The following is a 19,090-nucleotide window of genomic DNA, read 5'->3' as shown; positions in this document are numbered from 1 at the left end:
ACCCCTACCACACCATTACTACACCATTACTACACCCTAACACCCTCACTACTACACCCTTACTAAACCATTACTACACCATTACTACACCCCAATACCCTCACTACTACACCCCTACTACGCCATTACTACACCCCAACACCCTCACTACTACACCCATACTACGCCATTACTACACCCCAACACCCTCACTACTACACCCCTACTACACCCATACTACACCCCAACACCCTCACTAATACACCCCAACACCCTCACTAATACACCCCAACACCCTCACTACTACACCCCAACACCCTCATTACTACACCCTTACTAAACCATTACTACACCATTACTACACCCCAATACCCTCACTACTACACCCCTACTACACCATTACTACACCCTAACACCCTCACTACTACACCCATACTACGCCATTACTACACCCCAACACCCTCATTACTACACCCTTACTAAACCATTACTACACCATTACTACACCCCAATACCCTCACTACTACACCCCTACTACACCATTACTACACCCTAACACCCTCACTACTACACCCATACTACGCCATTACTACACCCCAACACCCTCACTAATACACCCCAACACCCTCACTACTACACCCTAACACCCTCACTACTACACCCCTACTACACCATTACTACACCCCAACACCCTCACTACTACACTCCAACACCCTCATTACTACACCCTTACTACACCATTACTACACCCATACTACACCCTAACACCCTCACTACTACACACCTACTACACCATTACTACACCCCAACACCCTCACTACTACACTCCAACACCCTCATTACTACACCCCTACTACACCATTACTACACCATTACTACACCCTAACACCCTCACTACTACACCATTACTACACCCTAACTGCTACACCATTACTACACCATTAATACACCACAACACCCTCACTACTACACCCCTACTACACCATTACTACACCCCAACACCCTCACTAATACACCACAACACCCTCACTACTACACCCCTACTAAACCATTACTACATAATTACTACACCCTAACACCCTCACTACTACACCCATACTACGCCATTACTACACCCCAACACCCTCACTACTACACTCCAACACCCTCATTACTACACCCCTACCACACCATTACTACACCATTACTACACCCTAACACCCTAACTACTACACCATTACTACACCATTACTACACCCCAACACCCTCATTACTACACCCTTACTAAACCATTACTACACCATTACTACACCCCAATACCCTCACTACTACACCCTACTACGCCATTACTACACCATTACTACACCCTAACACCCTCACTACTACACCCTAACACCCTCACTTCTACACCCCTACTAAACCATTACTACACCATTACTACACCATTACTACACCACAACACCCTCACTACTACACCCTTACTAAACCATTACTACACCCCTACTACGCCATTACTACACCCCAACACCCTCACTACTACACCCCTACTACATTTTACATTTACATTTTAGTCATTTAGCAGACGCTCTTAACCAGAGCGACTTACAGGAGCAATTAGGGTTAAGTGCCTTGCTCAAGGGCACATTAACGTCATTTAGCAGACGCTCTTAGCCAGAGCGACTCACAAATTGGTGCGTTCACCCTATAGCCAGTGGGATAACCACTTTACAATTTGGGGGGGGGGGGGTTAGGAATACTTTAGCCTATCCCAGGTATTCCTTAAAGAGGTGGGGTTTCAAATGTCTCCGGAAGGTGGTGAGTGACTCCGCTGTCCTGGCGTCGTGAGGGAGCTTGTTCCACCATTGGGGTGCCAGAGCAGCGAACAGTTTTGACTGGGCTGAGCGGGAGCTGTGCTTCCGCAGAGGAAGGGGAGCCAGCAGGCCAGAGGTGGATGAACGCAATGTCCTCGTTTGGGTGTAGGGACTGATCAGAGCCTGAAGGTACAGGGGTGCCGTTCCCCTCACTGCTCCAAAGGCAAGCACCATGGTCTTGTAGCGGATGCGAGCTTCAATTGGAAGCCAGTGGAGTGTGCGGAGGAGGGGGGTGACGTGAGAGAACTTGGGAAGGTTGAACACCAGACGGGCTGCGGCATTCTGGATGAGTTGTAGGGGTTTAATGGCACAGGCAGGGAGCCCAGCCAACAGCGAGTTGCAGTAGTCCAGACGGGAGATGACAAGTGCCTGGACCAGGACCTGCGCCGCTTCCTGTGTAAGGCAGGGTCGCACTCTCCGAATGTTGTAGAGCATGAACCTGCAGGAGCGGGTCACCGCCTTGATGTTGGCGGAGAACGACAGGGTGTTGTCCAGGGTCACGCCTAGGCTCTTCGCACTCTGGGAGGAGGACACAGCGGAGTTGTCTACCGTGATGGCGAGATCATGGAACGGGCAGTCCTTCCCCGGGAGGAAGAGCAGCTCCGTCTTGCCAGGGTTCAGCTTGAGGTGGTGATCCGTCATCCATACTGATATGTCTGCCAGACATGCAGAGATGCGATTCGCCACCTGGTTATCAGAAGGGGGAAAGGAGAAGATTAGTTGTGTATCGTCAGCGTAGCAATGATAGGAAAGGCCATGTGAGGATATGACAGAGCCAAGTGACTTGGTGTATAGGGAGAAAAGGAGAGGGCCCAAAACCGATCCCTGGGGGACACCAGTGGTGAGAGCACGTGGTGCGGAGACAGCTTCCCGCCACGCCACTTGGTAGGAGCGACCGGTCAGGTAGGACGCAATCCAGGAGTGAGCCGCGCCGGAGATGCCCATTTCGGAGAGGGTGGAGAGGAGGATCTGATGGTTCACAGTATCAAAGGCAGCAGACAGGTCTAGAAGGACAAGAGCAGAGGCGAGAGAGTTAGCTTTAGCAGTGCGGAGAGTCTCTGTGACACAGAGAAGAGCAGTCTCAGTTGAATGACCAGTCCTGAAACCTGATTGGTTTGGATCAAGAAGGTCATTCTGAGAGAGATAGCAAGAGAGTTGGCTAAAGACGGCACGCTCAATAGTTTTGGAAAGAAAAGAAAGAAGGGATACTGGTCTGTAGTTGTTGACATCAGTGGGGTCAAGTGTTGGTTTTTTGAGAAGGGGAGTAACTCTCGCTCTCTTGAAGACGGAAGGGACATGGCCAGCGGTCAAGGATGAGTTGATCAGCGAGGTGAGGTAGGGGAGAAGGTCACCGGAGATGGTCTGGAGAAGGGAGGAGGGGATGGGGTCAAGCGGGCAGGTTGTTGGGCGGCCTGCAGTCACAAGTCGCAGGATCTTATCTGGAGAGAGAGGGGAGAAAGAAGTCAAAGCATAGGGTAGGGCAGTGTGAGCAGGACCAGCAGTGTCATTAGACTTAACAAACAAGGATCGGATGTCGTCAACCTTCTTTTCAAAGTGGTTGACGAAGTCATCCACAGAGAGAGAGGAGGGGGGGGGGGGGGAGGGAGGATTCAGGAGGGAGGAAAATGTGGCAAAGAGCTTCCTAGGGTTAGAGGCAGATGCTTGGAATTTAGAGTGGTAGAAGGTGGCCTTAGCAGCAGAAACAGATGAAGAAAATGTAGAGAGGAGGGAGTGAAAAGATGCCAGGTCGGCAGGGAATTTAGTTTTCTTCCATTTCCGCTCCGCTGCCCGGAGCTCTGTTCTGTGAGCTCGCAATGAGTCATCAAGCCACGGAGCTGGAGGGGAGGACCGAGCCGGCCGGGAGGATAGGGGACACAGAGAGTCAAAGGATGCAGAAAGGGAGGAGAGGAGGGTTGAGGAGGCAGAATCAGGAGATTGGAGGGAGAAGGATTGAGCAGAGGGAAGAGATGATAGGATGGAAGAGGAGAGAGTAGTGGGAGAGAGAGAGCGAAGGTTGCGGCGGCGCATTACCATCTGTGTAGGGGCAGAGTGAGTAGTGTGGGAGGAGAGTGAGAGAGAAAAGGAAACAAAGTAGTGGTCGGAGACTTGGAGGGGAGTTGCAGTGAGATTAGTAGAGGAGCAGCATCTAGTGAAGATGAGGTCAAGCGTATTGCCTGCCTTGTGAGTAGGGGGGGACGGTGAGAGGGTGAGGTCAAAAGAGGAGAGGAGTGGAAAGAAGGAGGCAGAGAGAAATGAGTCAAATGTGGACATAGGGAGGTTGAAATCCCCCAAAACTGTGAGGGGTGAGCCATCCTCAGGGAAGGAACTTATCAAGGCGTCAAGCTCATTGATGAACTCTCCAAGGGAACCTGGAGGGCGATAGATGACAAGGATATTAAGCTTAAATGGGCTAGTGACTGTGACAGCATGGAATTCAAATGAGGAGATAGACAGATGGGTTAGGGGAAAAATTGAGAATGTCCACTTGGGAGAGATGAGGATTCCTGTACCACCACCCCTCTGACCAGATGCTCTCGGGGTATGCGAGAACACATGGTCAGACGAGGAGAGAGCAGTAGGAGTAGCGGTGTTTTCAGTGGTGATCCATGTTTCCGTCAGCGCCAGGAAGTCGAGGGACTGGAGGTTGGCATAGGCTGGGATGAAGTCAGCTTTGTTGGCAGCAGAACGGCAGTTCCAGAGGCTGCCTGCGACCTGGAACTCCACGTGGGTGGTGCGTGCAGGGACCACCAGATTGGAGAGGCAGCAGCCACGCGGTGTGGTGCGTTTGTGTAGCCTGTGCAGAGAGGAGAGAACAGGGATAGGCAGAGGCATAGTTGACAGGCTGTAGCAAATGGCTACAAAAATGCAGAGGAGATCGGAATGAAATGGGCTAAGCATCTGGGAGTGGAGAGAGCAGGGCCTCCCTCACCAAAACTTCTACCTCGGAAACTAAAATTGTTTCACTGAACCACCCGAAGAAAAAACTCTCCCAACTTCCGCCTTTGGAAATCAGAATTGTTGTGAACCACAGCGGTTCAATGTTTAAAGGAGTAGACTCAACCCACTTTGTTCAGCTAGCCAACTATGACTCCATAGCCAACTAGCAGACTAGCATCCAATAACAATAACACACCGTTTAGCGCCAACACTTGGTCACAACAAACCACCAATATTGTGATAACACACTAAACAGATCATTCGTGTCTGTGTCAAGTTCCTTACATGACGCAGCAATGATTAGACGTTGGCTAGCTAGGACAAGTAAATTGTGGTTAGCTACTTCAGTACAGCCAAATGGTCATGTTGGGTAGCTAGCAATGGCCACTGTGTCGACTCTGTTTGAAGAACGGCTAGCTAGCTAGCTAGCTTCGTGCTACAGCTGGCACGGCCGAGGACACTGCCAAGACACAGTAACTACCCACAACAACCCACGAAGCCTAGCTATGACGCCGTAGCCAACCTGCAAGCTAGCATCCATTAACACACAACTTAGCATCAACACCTGGCCACAACAAACTGCCAAGAGTGTGTCAGCACACCAAACAGACAATTCAAGTCCGTGTCGAGTTCCCTTCACAACGCAGCAAAAAATAATAATAATAATAATAATAATTAAACGTTGGAACCAGCTCTCCAGCGTTGCTAATCGTTACCAATAGCTACCCGCTAGCTAGCTAGCTTCGTGCCTCAATTCTAACCCACAATTACCCACGGAAAGCTACAATAACAACAATACTAACCTACAATAAATACAATACCTAACTACAGCTAACTACCTACCTACGATCTAGTACATGGTTAAGCAAAAGTTAAACGTTGGGTAGGACTACATTACCGTTGGAGCCAGCTCTCCAGCGTTGCTAATCGTTACCAATAGCTACCCGCTAGCTAGCTAGCCTCGTGCCTCGATACTAATCCACAATTACCTATGGAAAGCTACTACAACCACAATACTAACCTACAATAAATTCAATACCTAACTACAGCTGGCTACCTACCTACGATCTAATACATGGTTAAGCAAAAGTTAAACGTTGGGTAGGAGTACATTACCGTTGGAACCAGCTCTCCAGCGTTGCTAATCGTTACCAATAGCTACCCGCTAGCTAGCTAGCCTCATGCCTCGATACTAACCCACAAATTACCCACGGAAAGCTACAATAACAACAATACTAACCTACAATAAATACAATACCTAACTACAGCTAACTACCTACCTACGATCTAATACATGGTTAAGCTTTACTCAACACTACATGTAGCTTACCCCTACTTACCTCCAGCCAGAGAAAAACACGTCCTCTCCCGTCAGCACTCAAGGCTTTGAATATTTATCACCAACTAGTGGTCAGTGACAGCCCCACCTACTACACCCATACTACACCCCAACACCCTCACTAATACACCCCAACACCCTCACTACTACACCCTAACACCCTTCTAATGTTCGGCTGGTTGTTGTCGGGGCGGCAGGTAGCTTAGTGGTTAAGAGCGTTGTGCCAGTAACCGAAAGGTCGCTGGTTCTAATCCCCGAGCCGACTAGGTGAAAAATCTGTCGACGTGCCCTTGAGCAAGGCACTTAACCCTAATTGCTCATGTAAGTCGTTCTGGATAAGACCGTCTGCTAAATGACTAAAATGTAAATGTAATTTAAATTACTACGCCATTACTACACCACAACACCCTCACTACTACACCCATACTACGCCATTACTACACCCCAACACCCTCATTACTACACTCCTACTACACCATTACTACACCCCAACACCCTCACTACTACGCCATTACTACACCCCAACACCCTCACTACTACGCCATTACTACACCCTAACACCCTCACTACTACGCCATTACTACACCCTAACTGCTACACCATTACTACACCATTACTACAACACCCTCACTACTACACCCCTAATAAACCATTACTACACCATTACTACACCCAACATCCTCACTACTACACCCACACTACACCCTAACTGCTACACCATTACTACACCATTACTACAACACCCTCACTGCTATACCCCTAATAAACCATTACTACACCATTACTACAACCCAACATCCTAACTGCTACACCATTACTACACCATAACATCCTCACTACTACACCCACACTACACCCTCAGGAGGCCAGAGAGACTAAGACGTGAGTCTACTACGCCCCCACAGCCCCACCTCAGATCAACCTATAACCAGGACTCCATGCCTCTAATCAGCCCCACCTCAGATCAACCTATAACCAGGACTCCATGCCCCCACAGCCCCACCTCAGATCAACCTATAACCAGGACTCCATGCACCCACAGCCCCACCTCAGATCAACCTATAACCAGGACTCCATGCCCCCACAGCCCCACCTCAGATCAACCTATAACCAGGACTCCATGCCTCTAATCAGCCCCACCTCAGATCAACCTATAACCAGGACTCCATGCCTCTAATCAGCCCCACCTCAGATCAACCTATAACCAGGACTCCATGCCCCCACAGCCCCACCTCAGATCAACCTATAAGCAGGACTCCATGCCTCTAATCAGCCCCACCTCAGATCAACCTATAACCAGGACTCCATGCCCCCACAGCCCCACCTCAGATCAACCTATAACCAGGACTCCATGCCTCTAATCAGCCCCACCTCAGATCAACCTATAACCAGGACTCCATGCCTCTAATCAGCCCCACCTCAGATCAACCTATAACCAGGACTCCATGCCCCCACAGCCCCACCTCAGATCAACCTATAAGCAGGACTCCATGCCTCTAATCAGCCCCACCTCAGATCAACCTATAACCAGGACTCCATGCCTCTAATCAGCCCCACCTCAGATCAACCTATAACCAGGACTCCATGCCCCCACAGCCCCACCTCAGATCAACCTATAAGCAGGACTCCATGCCTCTAATCAGCCCCACCTCAGATCAACCTATAACCAGGACTCCATGCCCCCACAGCCCCACCTCAGATCAACCTATAACCAGGACTCCATGTCTCTAATCAGCCCCACCTCAGATCAACCTATAACCAGGACTCCATGCCTCTAATCAGCCCCACCTCAGATCAACCTATAACCAGGACTCCATGCCTCTAATCAGCCCCACCTCAGATCAACCTATAACCAGGACTCCATGCCTCTAATCAGCCCCACCTCAGATCAACCTATAACCAGGACTCCATGTCTCTAATCAGCCCCACCTCAGATCAACCTATAACCAGGACTCCATGCCTCTAATCAGCCCCACCTCAGATCAACCTATAACCAGGACTCCATGCCTCTAATCAGCCCCACCTCAGATCAACCTATAACCAGGACTCCATGCCCCCACAGCCCCACCTCAGATCAACCTATAACCAGGACTCCATGCCCCCACAGCCCCACCTCAGATCAACCTATAACCAGGACTCCATGCCTCTAATCAGCCCCACCTCAGATCAACCTATAACCAGGACTCCATGCCCCCACAGCCCCACCTCAGATCAACCTATAACCAGGACTCCATGCCCCCACAGCCCCACCTCAGATCAACCTATAACCAGGACTCCATGCCCCCACAGCCCCACCTCAGATCAACCTATAACCAGGACTCCATGCCCCCACAGCCCCACCTCAGATCAACCTATAACCAGGACTCCATGCCTCTAATCAGCCCCACCTCAGATCAACCTATAACCAGGACTCCATGCCTCTAATCAGCCCCACCTCAGATCAACCTATAACCAGGACTCCATGTCTCTAATCAGCCCCACCTCAGATCAACCTATAACCAGGACTCCATGCCTCTAATCAGCCCCACCTCAGATCAACCTATAACCAGGACTCCATGCCTCTAATCAGCCCCACCTCAGATCAACCTATAACCAGGACTCCATGCCTCTAATCAGCCCCACCTCAGATCAACCTATAACCAGGACTCCATGCCTCTAATCAGCCCCACCTCAGATCAACCTATAACCAGGACTCCATGCCCCCACAGCCCCACCTCAGATCAACCTATAACCAGGACTCCATGCCCCCACAGCCCCACCTCAGATCAACCTATAACCAGGACTCCATGCCTCTAATCAGCCCCACCTCAGATCAACCTATAACCAGGACTCCATGCCTCTAATCAGCCCCACCTCAGATCAACCTATAACCAGGACTCCATGCCCCCACAGCCCCACCTCAGATCAACCTATAACCAGGACTCCATGCCTCTAATCAGCCCCACCTCAGATCAACCTATAACCAGGACTCCATGCCCCCACAGCCCCACCTCAGATCAACCTATAACCAGGACTCCATGTCTCTAATCAGCCCCACCTCAGATCAACCTATAACCAGGACTCCATGCCTCTAATCAGCCCCACCTCAGATCAACCTATAACCAGGACTCCATGCCCCCACAGCCCCACCTCAGATCAACCTATAACCAGGACTCCATGTCTCTAATCAGCCCCACCTCAGATCAACCTATAACCAGGACTCCATGCCTCTAATCAGCCCCACCTCAGATCAACCTATAACCAGGACTCCATGCCTCTAATCAGCCCCACCTCAGATCAACCTATAACCAGGACTCCATGCCCCCACAGCCCCACCTCAGATCAACCTATAACCAGGACTCCATGCCTCTAATCAGCCCCACCTCAGATCAACCTATAACCAGGACTCCATGCCTCTAATCAGCCCCACCTCAGATCAACCTATAACCAGGACTCCATGCCCCCACAGCCCCACCTCAGATCAACCTATAACCAGGACTCCATGCCTCTAATCAGCCCCACCTCAGATCAACCTATAACCAGGACTCCATGCCCCCACAGCCCCACCTCAGATCAACCTATAACCAGGACTCCATGCCTCTAATCAGCCCCACCTCAGATCAACCTATAACCAGGACTCCATGCCCCCACAGCCCCACCTCAGATCAACCTATAACCAGGACTCCATGCCTCTAATCAGCCCCACCTCAGATCAACCTATAACCAGGACTCCATGCCCCCACAGCCCCACCTCAGATCAACCTATAACCAGGACTCCATGCCTCTAATCAGCCCCACCTCAGATCAACCTATAACCAGGACTCCATGCCCCCACAGCCCCACCTCAGATCAACCTATAACCAGGACTCCATGCCTCTAATCAGCCCCACCTCAGATCAACCTATAACCAGGACTCCATGCCCCCACAGCCCCACCTCAGATCAACCTATAAACAGGACTCCATGCCTCTAATCAGCCCCACCTCAGATCAACCTATAACCAGGACTCCATGCCTCTAATCAGCCCCACCTCAGATCAACCTATAACCAGGACTCCATGCCTCTAATCAGCCCCACCTCAGATCAACCTATAACCAGGACTCCATGCCTCTAATCAGCCCCACCTCAGATCAACCTATAACCAGGACTCCATGCCTCTAATCAGCCCCACCTCAGATCAACCTATAACCAGGACTCCATGCCCCCACAGCCCCACCTCAGATCAACCTATAACCAGGACTCCATGCCCCCACAGCCCCACCTCAGATCAACCTATAACCAGGACTCCATGCCCCCACAGCCCCACCTCAGATCAACCTATAACCAGGACTCCATGCCTCTAATCAGCCCCACCTCAGATCAACCTATAACCAGGACTCCATGCCCCCACAGCCCCACCTCAGATCAACCTATAACCAGGACTCCATGCCCCCACAGCCCCACCTCAGATCAACCTATAACCAGGACTCCATGCCTCTAATCAGCCCCACCTCAGATCAACCTATAACCAGGACTCCATGCCTCTAATCAGCCCCACCTCAGATCAACCTATAACCAGGACTCCATGCCTCTAATCAGCCCCACCTCAGATCAACCTATAACCAGGACTCCATGCCTCTAATCAGCCCCACCTCAGATCAACCTATAACCAGGACTCCATGCCCCCACAGCCCCACCTCAGATCAACCTATAACCAGGACTCCATGTCTCTAATCAGCCCCACCTCAGATCAACCTATAACCAGGACTCCATGCCTCTAATCAGCCCCACCTCAGATCAACCTATAACCAGGACTCCATGCCTCTAATCAGCCCCACCTCAGATCAACCTATAACCAGGACTCCATGCCCCCACAGCCCCACCTCAGATCAACCTATAACCAGGACTCCATGCCCCCACAGCCCCACCTCAGATCAACCTATAACCAGGACTCCATGCCCCCACAGCCCCACCTCAGATCAACCTATAACCAGGACTCCATGCCTCTAATCAGCCCCACCTCAGATCAACCTATAACCAGGACTCCATGCCTCTAATCAGCCCCACCTCAGATCAACCTATAACCAGGACTCCATGCCCCCACAGCCCCACCTCAGATCAACCTATAACCAGGACTCCATGTCTCTAATCAGCCCCACCTCAGATCAACCTATAACCAGGACTCCATGCCTCTAATCAGCCCCACCTCAGATCAACCTATAACCAGGACTCCATGCCCCCACAGCCCCACCTCAGATCAACCTATAACCAGGACTCCATGTCTCTAATCAGCCCCACCTCAGATCAACCTATAACCAGGACTCCATGCCTCTAATCAGCCCCACCTCAGATCAACCTATAACCAGGACTCCATGTCTCTAATCAGCCCCACCTCAGATCAACCTATAACCAGGACTCCATGCCTCTAATCAGCCCCACCTCAGATCAACCTATAACCAGGACTCCATGCCTCTAATCAGCCCCACCTCAGATCAGCCTATAACCAGGACTCCATGCCTCTAATCAGCCCCACCTCAGATCAACCTATAACCAGGACTCCATGCCCCCACAGCCCCACCTCAGATCAACCTATAACCAGGACTCCATGCCCCCACAGCCCCACCTCAGAACAACCTATAACCAGGACTCCATGCCTCTAATCAGCCCCACCTCAGATCAACCTATAACCAGGACTCCATGCCCCCACAGCCCCACCTCAGATCAACCTATAACCAGGACTCCATGCCCCCACAGCCCCACCTCAGATCAACCTATAACCAGGACTCCATGCCCCCACAGCCCCACCTCAGATCAACCTATAACCAGGACTCCATGCCTCTAATCAGCCCCACCTCAGATCAACCTATAACCAGGACTCCATGCCTCTAATCAGCCCCACCTCAGATCAACCTATAACCAGGACTCCATGCCTCTAATCAGCCCCACCTCAGATCAACCTATAACCAGGACTCCATGCCCCCACAGCCCCACCTCAGATCAACCTATAACCAGGACTCCATGCCTCTAATCAGCCCCACCTCAGATCAACCTATAACCAGGACTCCATGCCTCTAATCAGCCCCACCTCAGATCAACCTATAACCAGGACTCCATGCCTCTAATCAGCCCCACCTCAGATCAACCTATAACCAGGACTCCATGCCTCTAATCAGCCCCACCTCAGATCAACCTATAACCAGGACTCCATGCCCCCACAGCCCCACCTCAGATCAACCTATAACCAGGACTCCATGTCTCTAATCAGCCCCACCTCAGATCAACCTATAACCAGGACTCCATGCCTCTAATCAGCCCCACCTCAGATCAACCTATAACCAGGACTCCATGCCTCTAATCAGCCCCACCTCAGATCAACCTATAACCAGGACTCCATGCCCCCACAGCCCCACCTCAGATCAACCTATAACCAGGACTCCATGCCCCCACAGCCCCACCTCAGATCAACCTATAACCAGGACTCCATGCCCCCACAGCCCCACCTCAGATCAACCTATAACCAGGACTCCATGCCTCTAATCAGCCCCACCTCAGATCAACCTATAACCAGGACTCCATGCCTCTAATCAGCCCCACCTCAGATCAACCTATAACCAGGACTCCATGCCCCCACAGCCCCACCTCAGATCAACCTATAACCAGGACTCCATGTCTCTAATCAGCCCCACCTCAGATCAACCTATAACCAGGACTCCATGCCTCTAATCAGCCCCACCTCAGATCAACCTATAACCAGGACTCCATGCCCCCACAGCCCCACCTCAGATCAACCTATAACCAGGACTCCATGCCTCTAATCAGCCCCACCTCAGATCAACCTATAACCAGGACTCCATGCCCCCACAGCCCCACCTCAGATCAACCTATAACCAGGACTCCATGCCTCTAATCAGCCCCACCTCAGATCAACCTATAACCAGGACTCCATGCCCCCACAGCCCCACCTCAGATCAACCTATAACCAGGACTCCATGCCTCTAATCAGCCCCACCTCAGATCAGCCTATAACCAGGACTCCATGCCTCTAATCAGCCCCACCTCAGATCAACCTATAACCAGGACTCCATGCCCCCACAGCCCCACCTCAGATCAACCTATAACCAGGACTCCATGCCCCCACAGCCCCACCTCAGATCAACCTATAACCAGGACTCCATGCCTCTAATCAGCCCCACCTCAGATCAACCTATAACCAGGACTCCATGCCCCCACAGCCCCACCTCAGATCAACCTATAACCAGGACTCCATGCCCCCACAGCCCCACCTCAGATCAACCTATAACCAGGACTCCATGCCCCAACAGCCCCACCTCAGATCAACCTACAACCAGGACTCCATGCCTCTAATCAGCCCCACCTCAGATCAACCTATAACCAGGACTCCATGTCTCTAATCAGCCCCACACCCCTCAGTTGATCCCACACAATGTCTGTCTAACCCTAACCCTAACCCTAACCCTAACCCCTAACCCCTAACCCTAACCCTAACCCTAACCCCTAACCCTAACACCACACCAAAGTCACAGTCACCCAGTAAACTCCCCTCCCCTCCCTCCTCCCTTCCCTCCTCCCCTCCCCCTCCTCTCTCTCCTCTCCCTCCCCTCCCTCCTCCCCCCTCTCTCCTCTCCCTCCTCTACTCCCCTTTCCCTCTTCACCTCCTTTCCCTCTTCACCTCCTCTCCATCCTCTACCCCCTCCTCTTCCCTTACCCCCCCTCTCTCCTCTCCCTCCTCCTCAGCCCACATAAAGCTTTCACATTCTAATCTGTGTTTCACTTCCCAGCCAGCTCATCCCACCCCACCATAACATTCCTCATGCCAAATCAATGGCCTGGAGCCGTGGCCTCTTATTCAATGCAGCTGTTATTGATTCACTAAACCTGACCCTGTCCCTGACCCTGACCCTGTCCCTGTCCCTGTCCCTGTCCCTAACCCTGTCCCTAACCCTGTCCCTGTCCCTAAACCTGTCCCTGTCCCTGTCCCTGTCCCTAACCCTGTCCCTGTCCCTGTCCCTAACCCTGTCCCTGTACCTGTCCCTAACCCTGTCCCTGTCCCTAACCCTGTCCCTAACCCTGTCCCTAACCCTGTACCTGTCCCTAGCCCTGTCCCTGTCCCTAACCCTGTCCCTATCCCTAACCCAGTCCCTAACCCTAACCCTGTCCCTGTCCCTAACCCTGTCCCTAACCCTAACCCTGTCCCTGTCCCTAACACTGTCCCTAACCCTGTCCCTGTACCTGTCCCTGTCCCTAACCCTGTCCCTGTCCCTGTCCCTAACCCTAACCCTGTCCCTGTCCCTGTCCCTAACCCTGTCCCTAACCATGTACCTGTCCCTAACCCTCTCCCTAACCCTGTCCCTAAATCTAATCCTAACCCTGTACCTGTCCCTGTCCCTAACCCTGTCCCTGTACCTGTCCCTAACCCTAACCCTGTCCCTAACCCTGTCCCTGTCCCTAGCCCTGTCCCTGTCCCTAAACCTGTTCCTGTCCCTAACCCGAACCCTAACCCTGTCCCTAACCCTGTCCCTGTCCCTGTCCCTGTCCCTAACCCTGTACCTGTCCCTAACCCTGTCCCTGTCCCTAACCCTGTCCCTGTCCCTGTCCCTAACTTTGTCCCTAACCCTGTCCCTAACCCTGTCCCTAACCCTGTCCCTATCCCTGTCCCTTTCCCTAACCCTGTACCTTTCCCTGTCCCTGTCCCTGTACCTGTCCCTAACCCTCTCCATAACCCTGTCCCTGTCCCTAACCATGTCCCTAACCCTGTCCCTAACCCTGTCCCTGTCCCTAACCCTGTCCCTAACCCTAACCCTAATCCTGTCCCTAACCCTGTCCCTAACCCTGTCCCTGTCCCTAACCTTGTCCCTAACCCTGTCCCTAACCCTGTACCTTGTCCCTAACCCTGTCCCTAACCCTGTACCTTTCCCTAACCCTGTCCCTAACCCTGTCCCTAACCCTGTCCCTAACCCTAACCCTGTCCCTGTCCCTAACACTGTCCCTAACCCTGTACCTGTACCTGTCCCTGTCCCTAACTCTGTCCCTGTCCCTAACCCTGTCCCTGTACCTGTCCCTGTCCCTGTACCTGTCCCTGTCCCTTACCCTGTCCCTGTTCCTAACCCTAACCCTGTCCCTAACCCTGTACCTGTCCCTAACCCTGTCCCTAACCCTGTCCCTAACCCTGTACCTGTCCCTAACCCTGTCCCTAACCCTGTCCCTGTCCCTAACCCTATCCCTAACCCTGTCCCTGTCCCTGTCCCTAACCCTGTCCCTAACCCTGTCCCTAACCCTATCCCTAACCCTGTCCCTGTACCTGTCCCTAACCCTGTCCCTGTCCCTAACCCTGTCCCTGTCCCTAACCCTGTCCCTAACCCTGTACCTGTCCTCGTCCCTAACCCTGTCCCTGTCCCTAACCCTAACCCTGTCCCTGTCCCTAACCCTGTCCCTAACCCTGTCCCTGTACCGAACCCTGTCCCTGTCCCTAACCCTGTACCTGTCCCTAACCCTAACCCTGTCCCTGTCCCTAACCCTGTCCCTAACCCTGTATCTTTTCCTGTCCCTAACCGTGTACCTGTCCCTGTCCCTAACCCTGTCCCTGTCCCTAACCCTGTACCTGTCCTCGTCCCTAACCCTGTCCCTGTCCCTGTCCCTACCCTAACCCTATCCCTAACCCTGTCCCTGTCCCTAACCCTGTCCCTAACCCTGTCCCTAACCCTGGCCCTGTCCCTGTCCCTTACCCTGTCCCTGTTCCTAACCCTAACCCTGTCCCTAACCCTGTATCTGTCCCTAACCCTAACCCTGTCCCTAACCCTGTACCTGTCCCTAACCCTGTCCCTAACCTGTCCCTAACCCTATCCCTAACCCTGTCCCTGTCCTGTCCCTAACCCTGTCCCTAACCCTGTCCCTAACCCTGTCCCTAACCCTGTACCTGTCCTCGTCCCTAACCCTGTACCTGTCCCTAACCCTAACCCTGTCCCTAACCCTGTCCCTAACCCTAACCCTAACCCTGTCCCTAACCCTGTCCCTAACCCTAACCCTATCCCTAACCCTGTCCCTGTCCCTAACCCTAACCCTGTCCCTAACCCTGTACCTGTCCCTAACCCTGTCCCTTTCCCTGTCCCTAACCCTAACCCTATCCCTAACCCTGTCCCTGTCCCTTTCCCTAACCCTGTCCCTAACCCTGTACCTTTCCTGTCCCTAACCCTGTCCCTGTCCCTAACCCTGTCCCTGTCCCTAACCCTGTACCTGTCCTCGTCCCTAACCCTGTCCCTGTCCCTAACCCTGTCTCTGTCCCTAACCCTGTCCCTAACCCTGTACCTGTCCTAACCCTAACCCTGTCCCTAACCCTGGTCCCTGTCCCTAACCCTGTCCCTGTCCCTAACCCTGTACCTGTCCTCGTCCCTACCCTGTCCCTGTCCCTAACCCTGTCTTCGGTCCCTAACCCTGTCCCTAACCCTGTACCTGTCCCTAACCCTAACCCTGTCCCTAACCCTGTCCCTGTCCCTAACCCTGTCCCTGTCCCAACCCTGTACCTGTCCTCGTCCCTAACCATGTCCCTGTCCCTAACCCTGTCTCGGTCCCTGTCCCTAACCCTGTACCTGTCCCTAACCCTAACCCTGTCCCTAACCCTGTATCTTTTCCTGTCCCTAACCGTGTACCTAACCCTGTCCCTAACCCTGTCCCTAACCCTGTACCTAACCCTGTACCTGTCCCTGTCCCTAACCCTGTCCCTGACTCTTCTCTTCCTACAGGGAGGAGGAGATTCCTCTGAAGATCCTGGCCCACAACAGTCTGGTGGGACGACTGATCGGGAAGGAGGGAAGAAACCTGAAGAAGATTGAAGAAGAGACAGGGACCAAGATACCATTTCCTCGTAAGATACCCCCTACCCTCGCTCTCTGTTTGGTTTCACTGTGCTGTTCTTCCCACGGTGTTGCATGTAAAATAATGCTCAATTCATTTCAGCCGCTTTATACGTCCTAAATCAGCCTTCATACACTAAATAACACCAGTCACTATAGAGAGTATACACACTACCTAGTATACAGACTCAGGAGCTGATCGTGGACTACAGGAAAAGGAGGGCCGAACACGTCCCCATTCACATCGACGGGGCTGTAGTGGAGCGGGTCGAGAGTTTCAAGTTCCTTGGTGTCCACATCACCAACAAACTATCACGTCCAAACACAACAAGACAGTCGTGAAGAGGGCACGACAACACCTTTTCCTCCTCAGGAGACTGAAAAGATTTGACATGGGTCCCCAGATCCTCAAAAAGTTCTACAGCTGCACCATCGAGAGCATCCTGACCGGTTGCATCACCGCCTGGTATGGCAACTGCTCGGCATCCGACCGCAAGGCACTACAGAGGGTAGTGCGTACGGCCCAGTACATCACTGGGGCCAAGCTTTCCTGCCATCCAGGACCTCTATACCAGGCAGTGTCAGAGGAAGGCCCAAGAAATTGTCAAAGACTCCAGTCCCCAAAGTCATAGACTGTTCTCTCTGCTACCACACGGCAAGCGGTACCGGAGCACCAAGTCCAAAAGGCTCCTTAACAGCTTCTACCCCCAAGCCATAAGACAGCTGAACAATTCATCAAATGGCCACCCAGACTATTTACACTGCTGCTACTCACTGTTTATTATATATGCATAGTCACTTTACCCCTACCTACATGTACAAATTACCTCAACTAACCTGTACCCCCGCACATTGACTCGGTACCGGTACCCCCTGTATATAGCCTCATTATTGTTATTCTATTGTGTTACTTTTTATTTAAAAAATTACTTTAGTTTATTTAGTAAATATTTTCTTAACTCTATTTCTTGAACTGCATTGTTGGTTAAGGGCTTGTAAGTAAGTGTTTCACTGTCACTGTATCATTGTGTTGGGGGGTAATGAATGGCTCTGTATCATTGTGTTGGGGGGGGGGTAATGAATGGCTCTGTATCATTGTGTTGGGGGGTAATGAATGACTCTGTATCATTGTGTTGGGGGGTAATGAATGACTCTGTATCATTGTGTTGGGGGGGGTAATGAATGGCTCTGTATCATTGTGTTGGGGGGGTAATGAATGGCTCTGTATCATTGTGTTGGGGGGGGGGGGTAATGAATGGCTCTGTATCATTGTGTTGGGGGGGGTAATGAATGGCTCTGTATCATTGTGTTGGGGGGGAGGGGGTAATGAATGGCTCTGTATCATTGTGTTGGGGGGGGGGGTAATGAATGGCTCTGTATCATTGTGTTGGGGGGGGGGGGGTAATGAATGGCTCTGTATCATTGTGTTGGGGGGGGGGGGGGGGTAATGAATGGCTCTGTATAATTGTGTTGGGGGGGGGGTAATGATGGCTCTGGTATCAGGTGTGGGGGTAATGATGGCTCTGTATCAATTGTGTGGGGGGTAAATGAATGCTCTGTATCATTGTGTTGGGGGTAGGTAATGATGCTCTGTATCATTGTGTTGGGGGGGTAAATGAATGCTCTGTATCATTGTGTTGGGGGGGTAATGAATGGCTCTGTATCATTGTGTTGGGGGGGGTAATGAATGGCTCTGTATCATTGTGTTGGGGGGGTAATGCATGGCTCTGTATCATGTGTTTAATGAATGGCTCTGTATCATTGTGTTGGGGGGGGGGGGGGGGGGGTAATGAATGACTCTGTATCATGTGTTGGGGGGGTAATGAATGGCTCTGTATCATTGTGTTGGGGGGTAATGAATGACTCTGTATCATTGTGTTGGGGGGTAATGAATGGCTCTGTATCATTGTGTTGGGGGGGGGTAATGAATGGCTCTGTATCATTGTGTTGGGGGGGGGGTAATGAATGGCTCTGTATCATTGTGTTGGGGGGGGTAATGAATGACTCTGTATCATTGTGTTGGGGGGGGGGGGTAATGAATGCTCTGTATCATTGTGTTGGGGGTAATGAATGGCTCTTGTATCATTGTGTTGGGGGGGGGTAATGAAGGGGCTCTGTATCATTGTGTTGGGGGGGGGGTAATGAATGGCTCTGTATCAT

The 19,090-nt window shown here is 51.9% G+C and overlaps 1 protein-coding gene across 1 annotated transcript in view; it reads left to right on the top strand.

Moving 5' to 3' along the window:
- LOC311120836 (insulin-like growth factor 2 mRNA-binding protein 2) overlaps window positions 1-16,941 on the top strand; it is a gene marked incomplete at its 3' end in the record, with an annotated part of 90,362 nt that extends 73,421 nt beyond the window's left edge. The window contains exon 8 of the mRNA XM_084195400.1: window positions 16,820-16,941. Within this exon, the coding sequence (XP_084051526.1) occupies window positions 16,820-16,941 (122 nt within the window). The remainder of the gene's footprint in view (window positions 1-16,819) is intronic.
- Window positions 16,942-19,090: the final 2,149 nt, after the last annotated feature.

Source organism: Coregonus lavaretus, assembly GCF_964263955.1.
Source record: "Coregonus lavaretus genome assembly, contig: HAP1_SCAFFOLD_788, whole genome shotgun sequence".
Taxonomy (NCBI): Eukaryota; Metazoa; Chordata; class Actinopteri; order Salmoniformes; family Salmonidae; genus Coregonus; species Coregonus lavaretus.
This window is presented reverse-complemented; position numbering and strand designations above follow the sequence as displayed.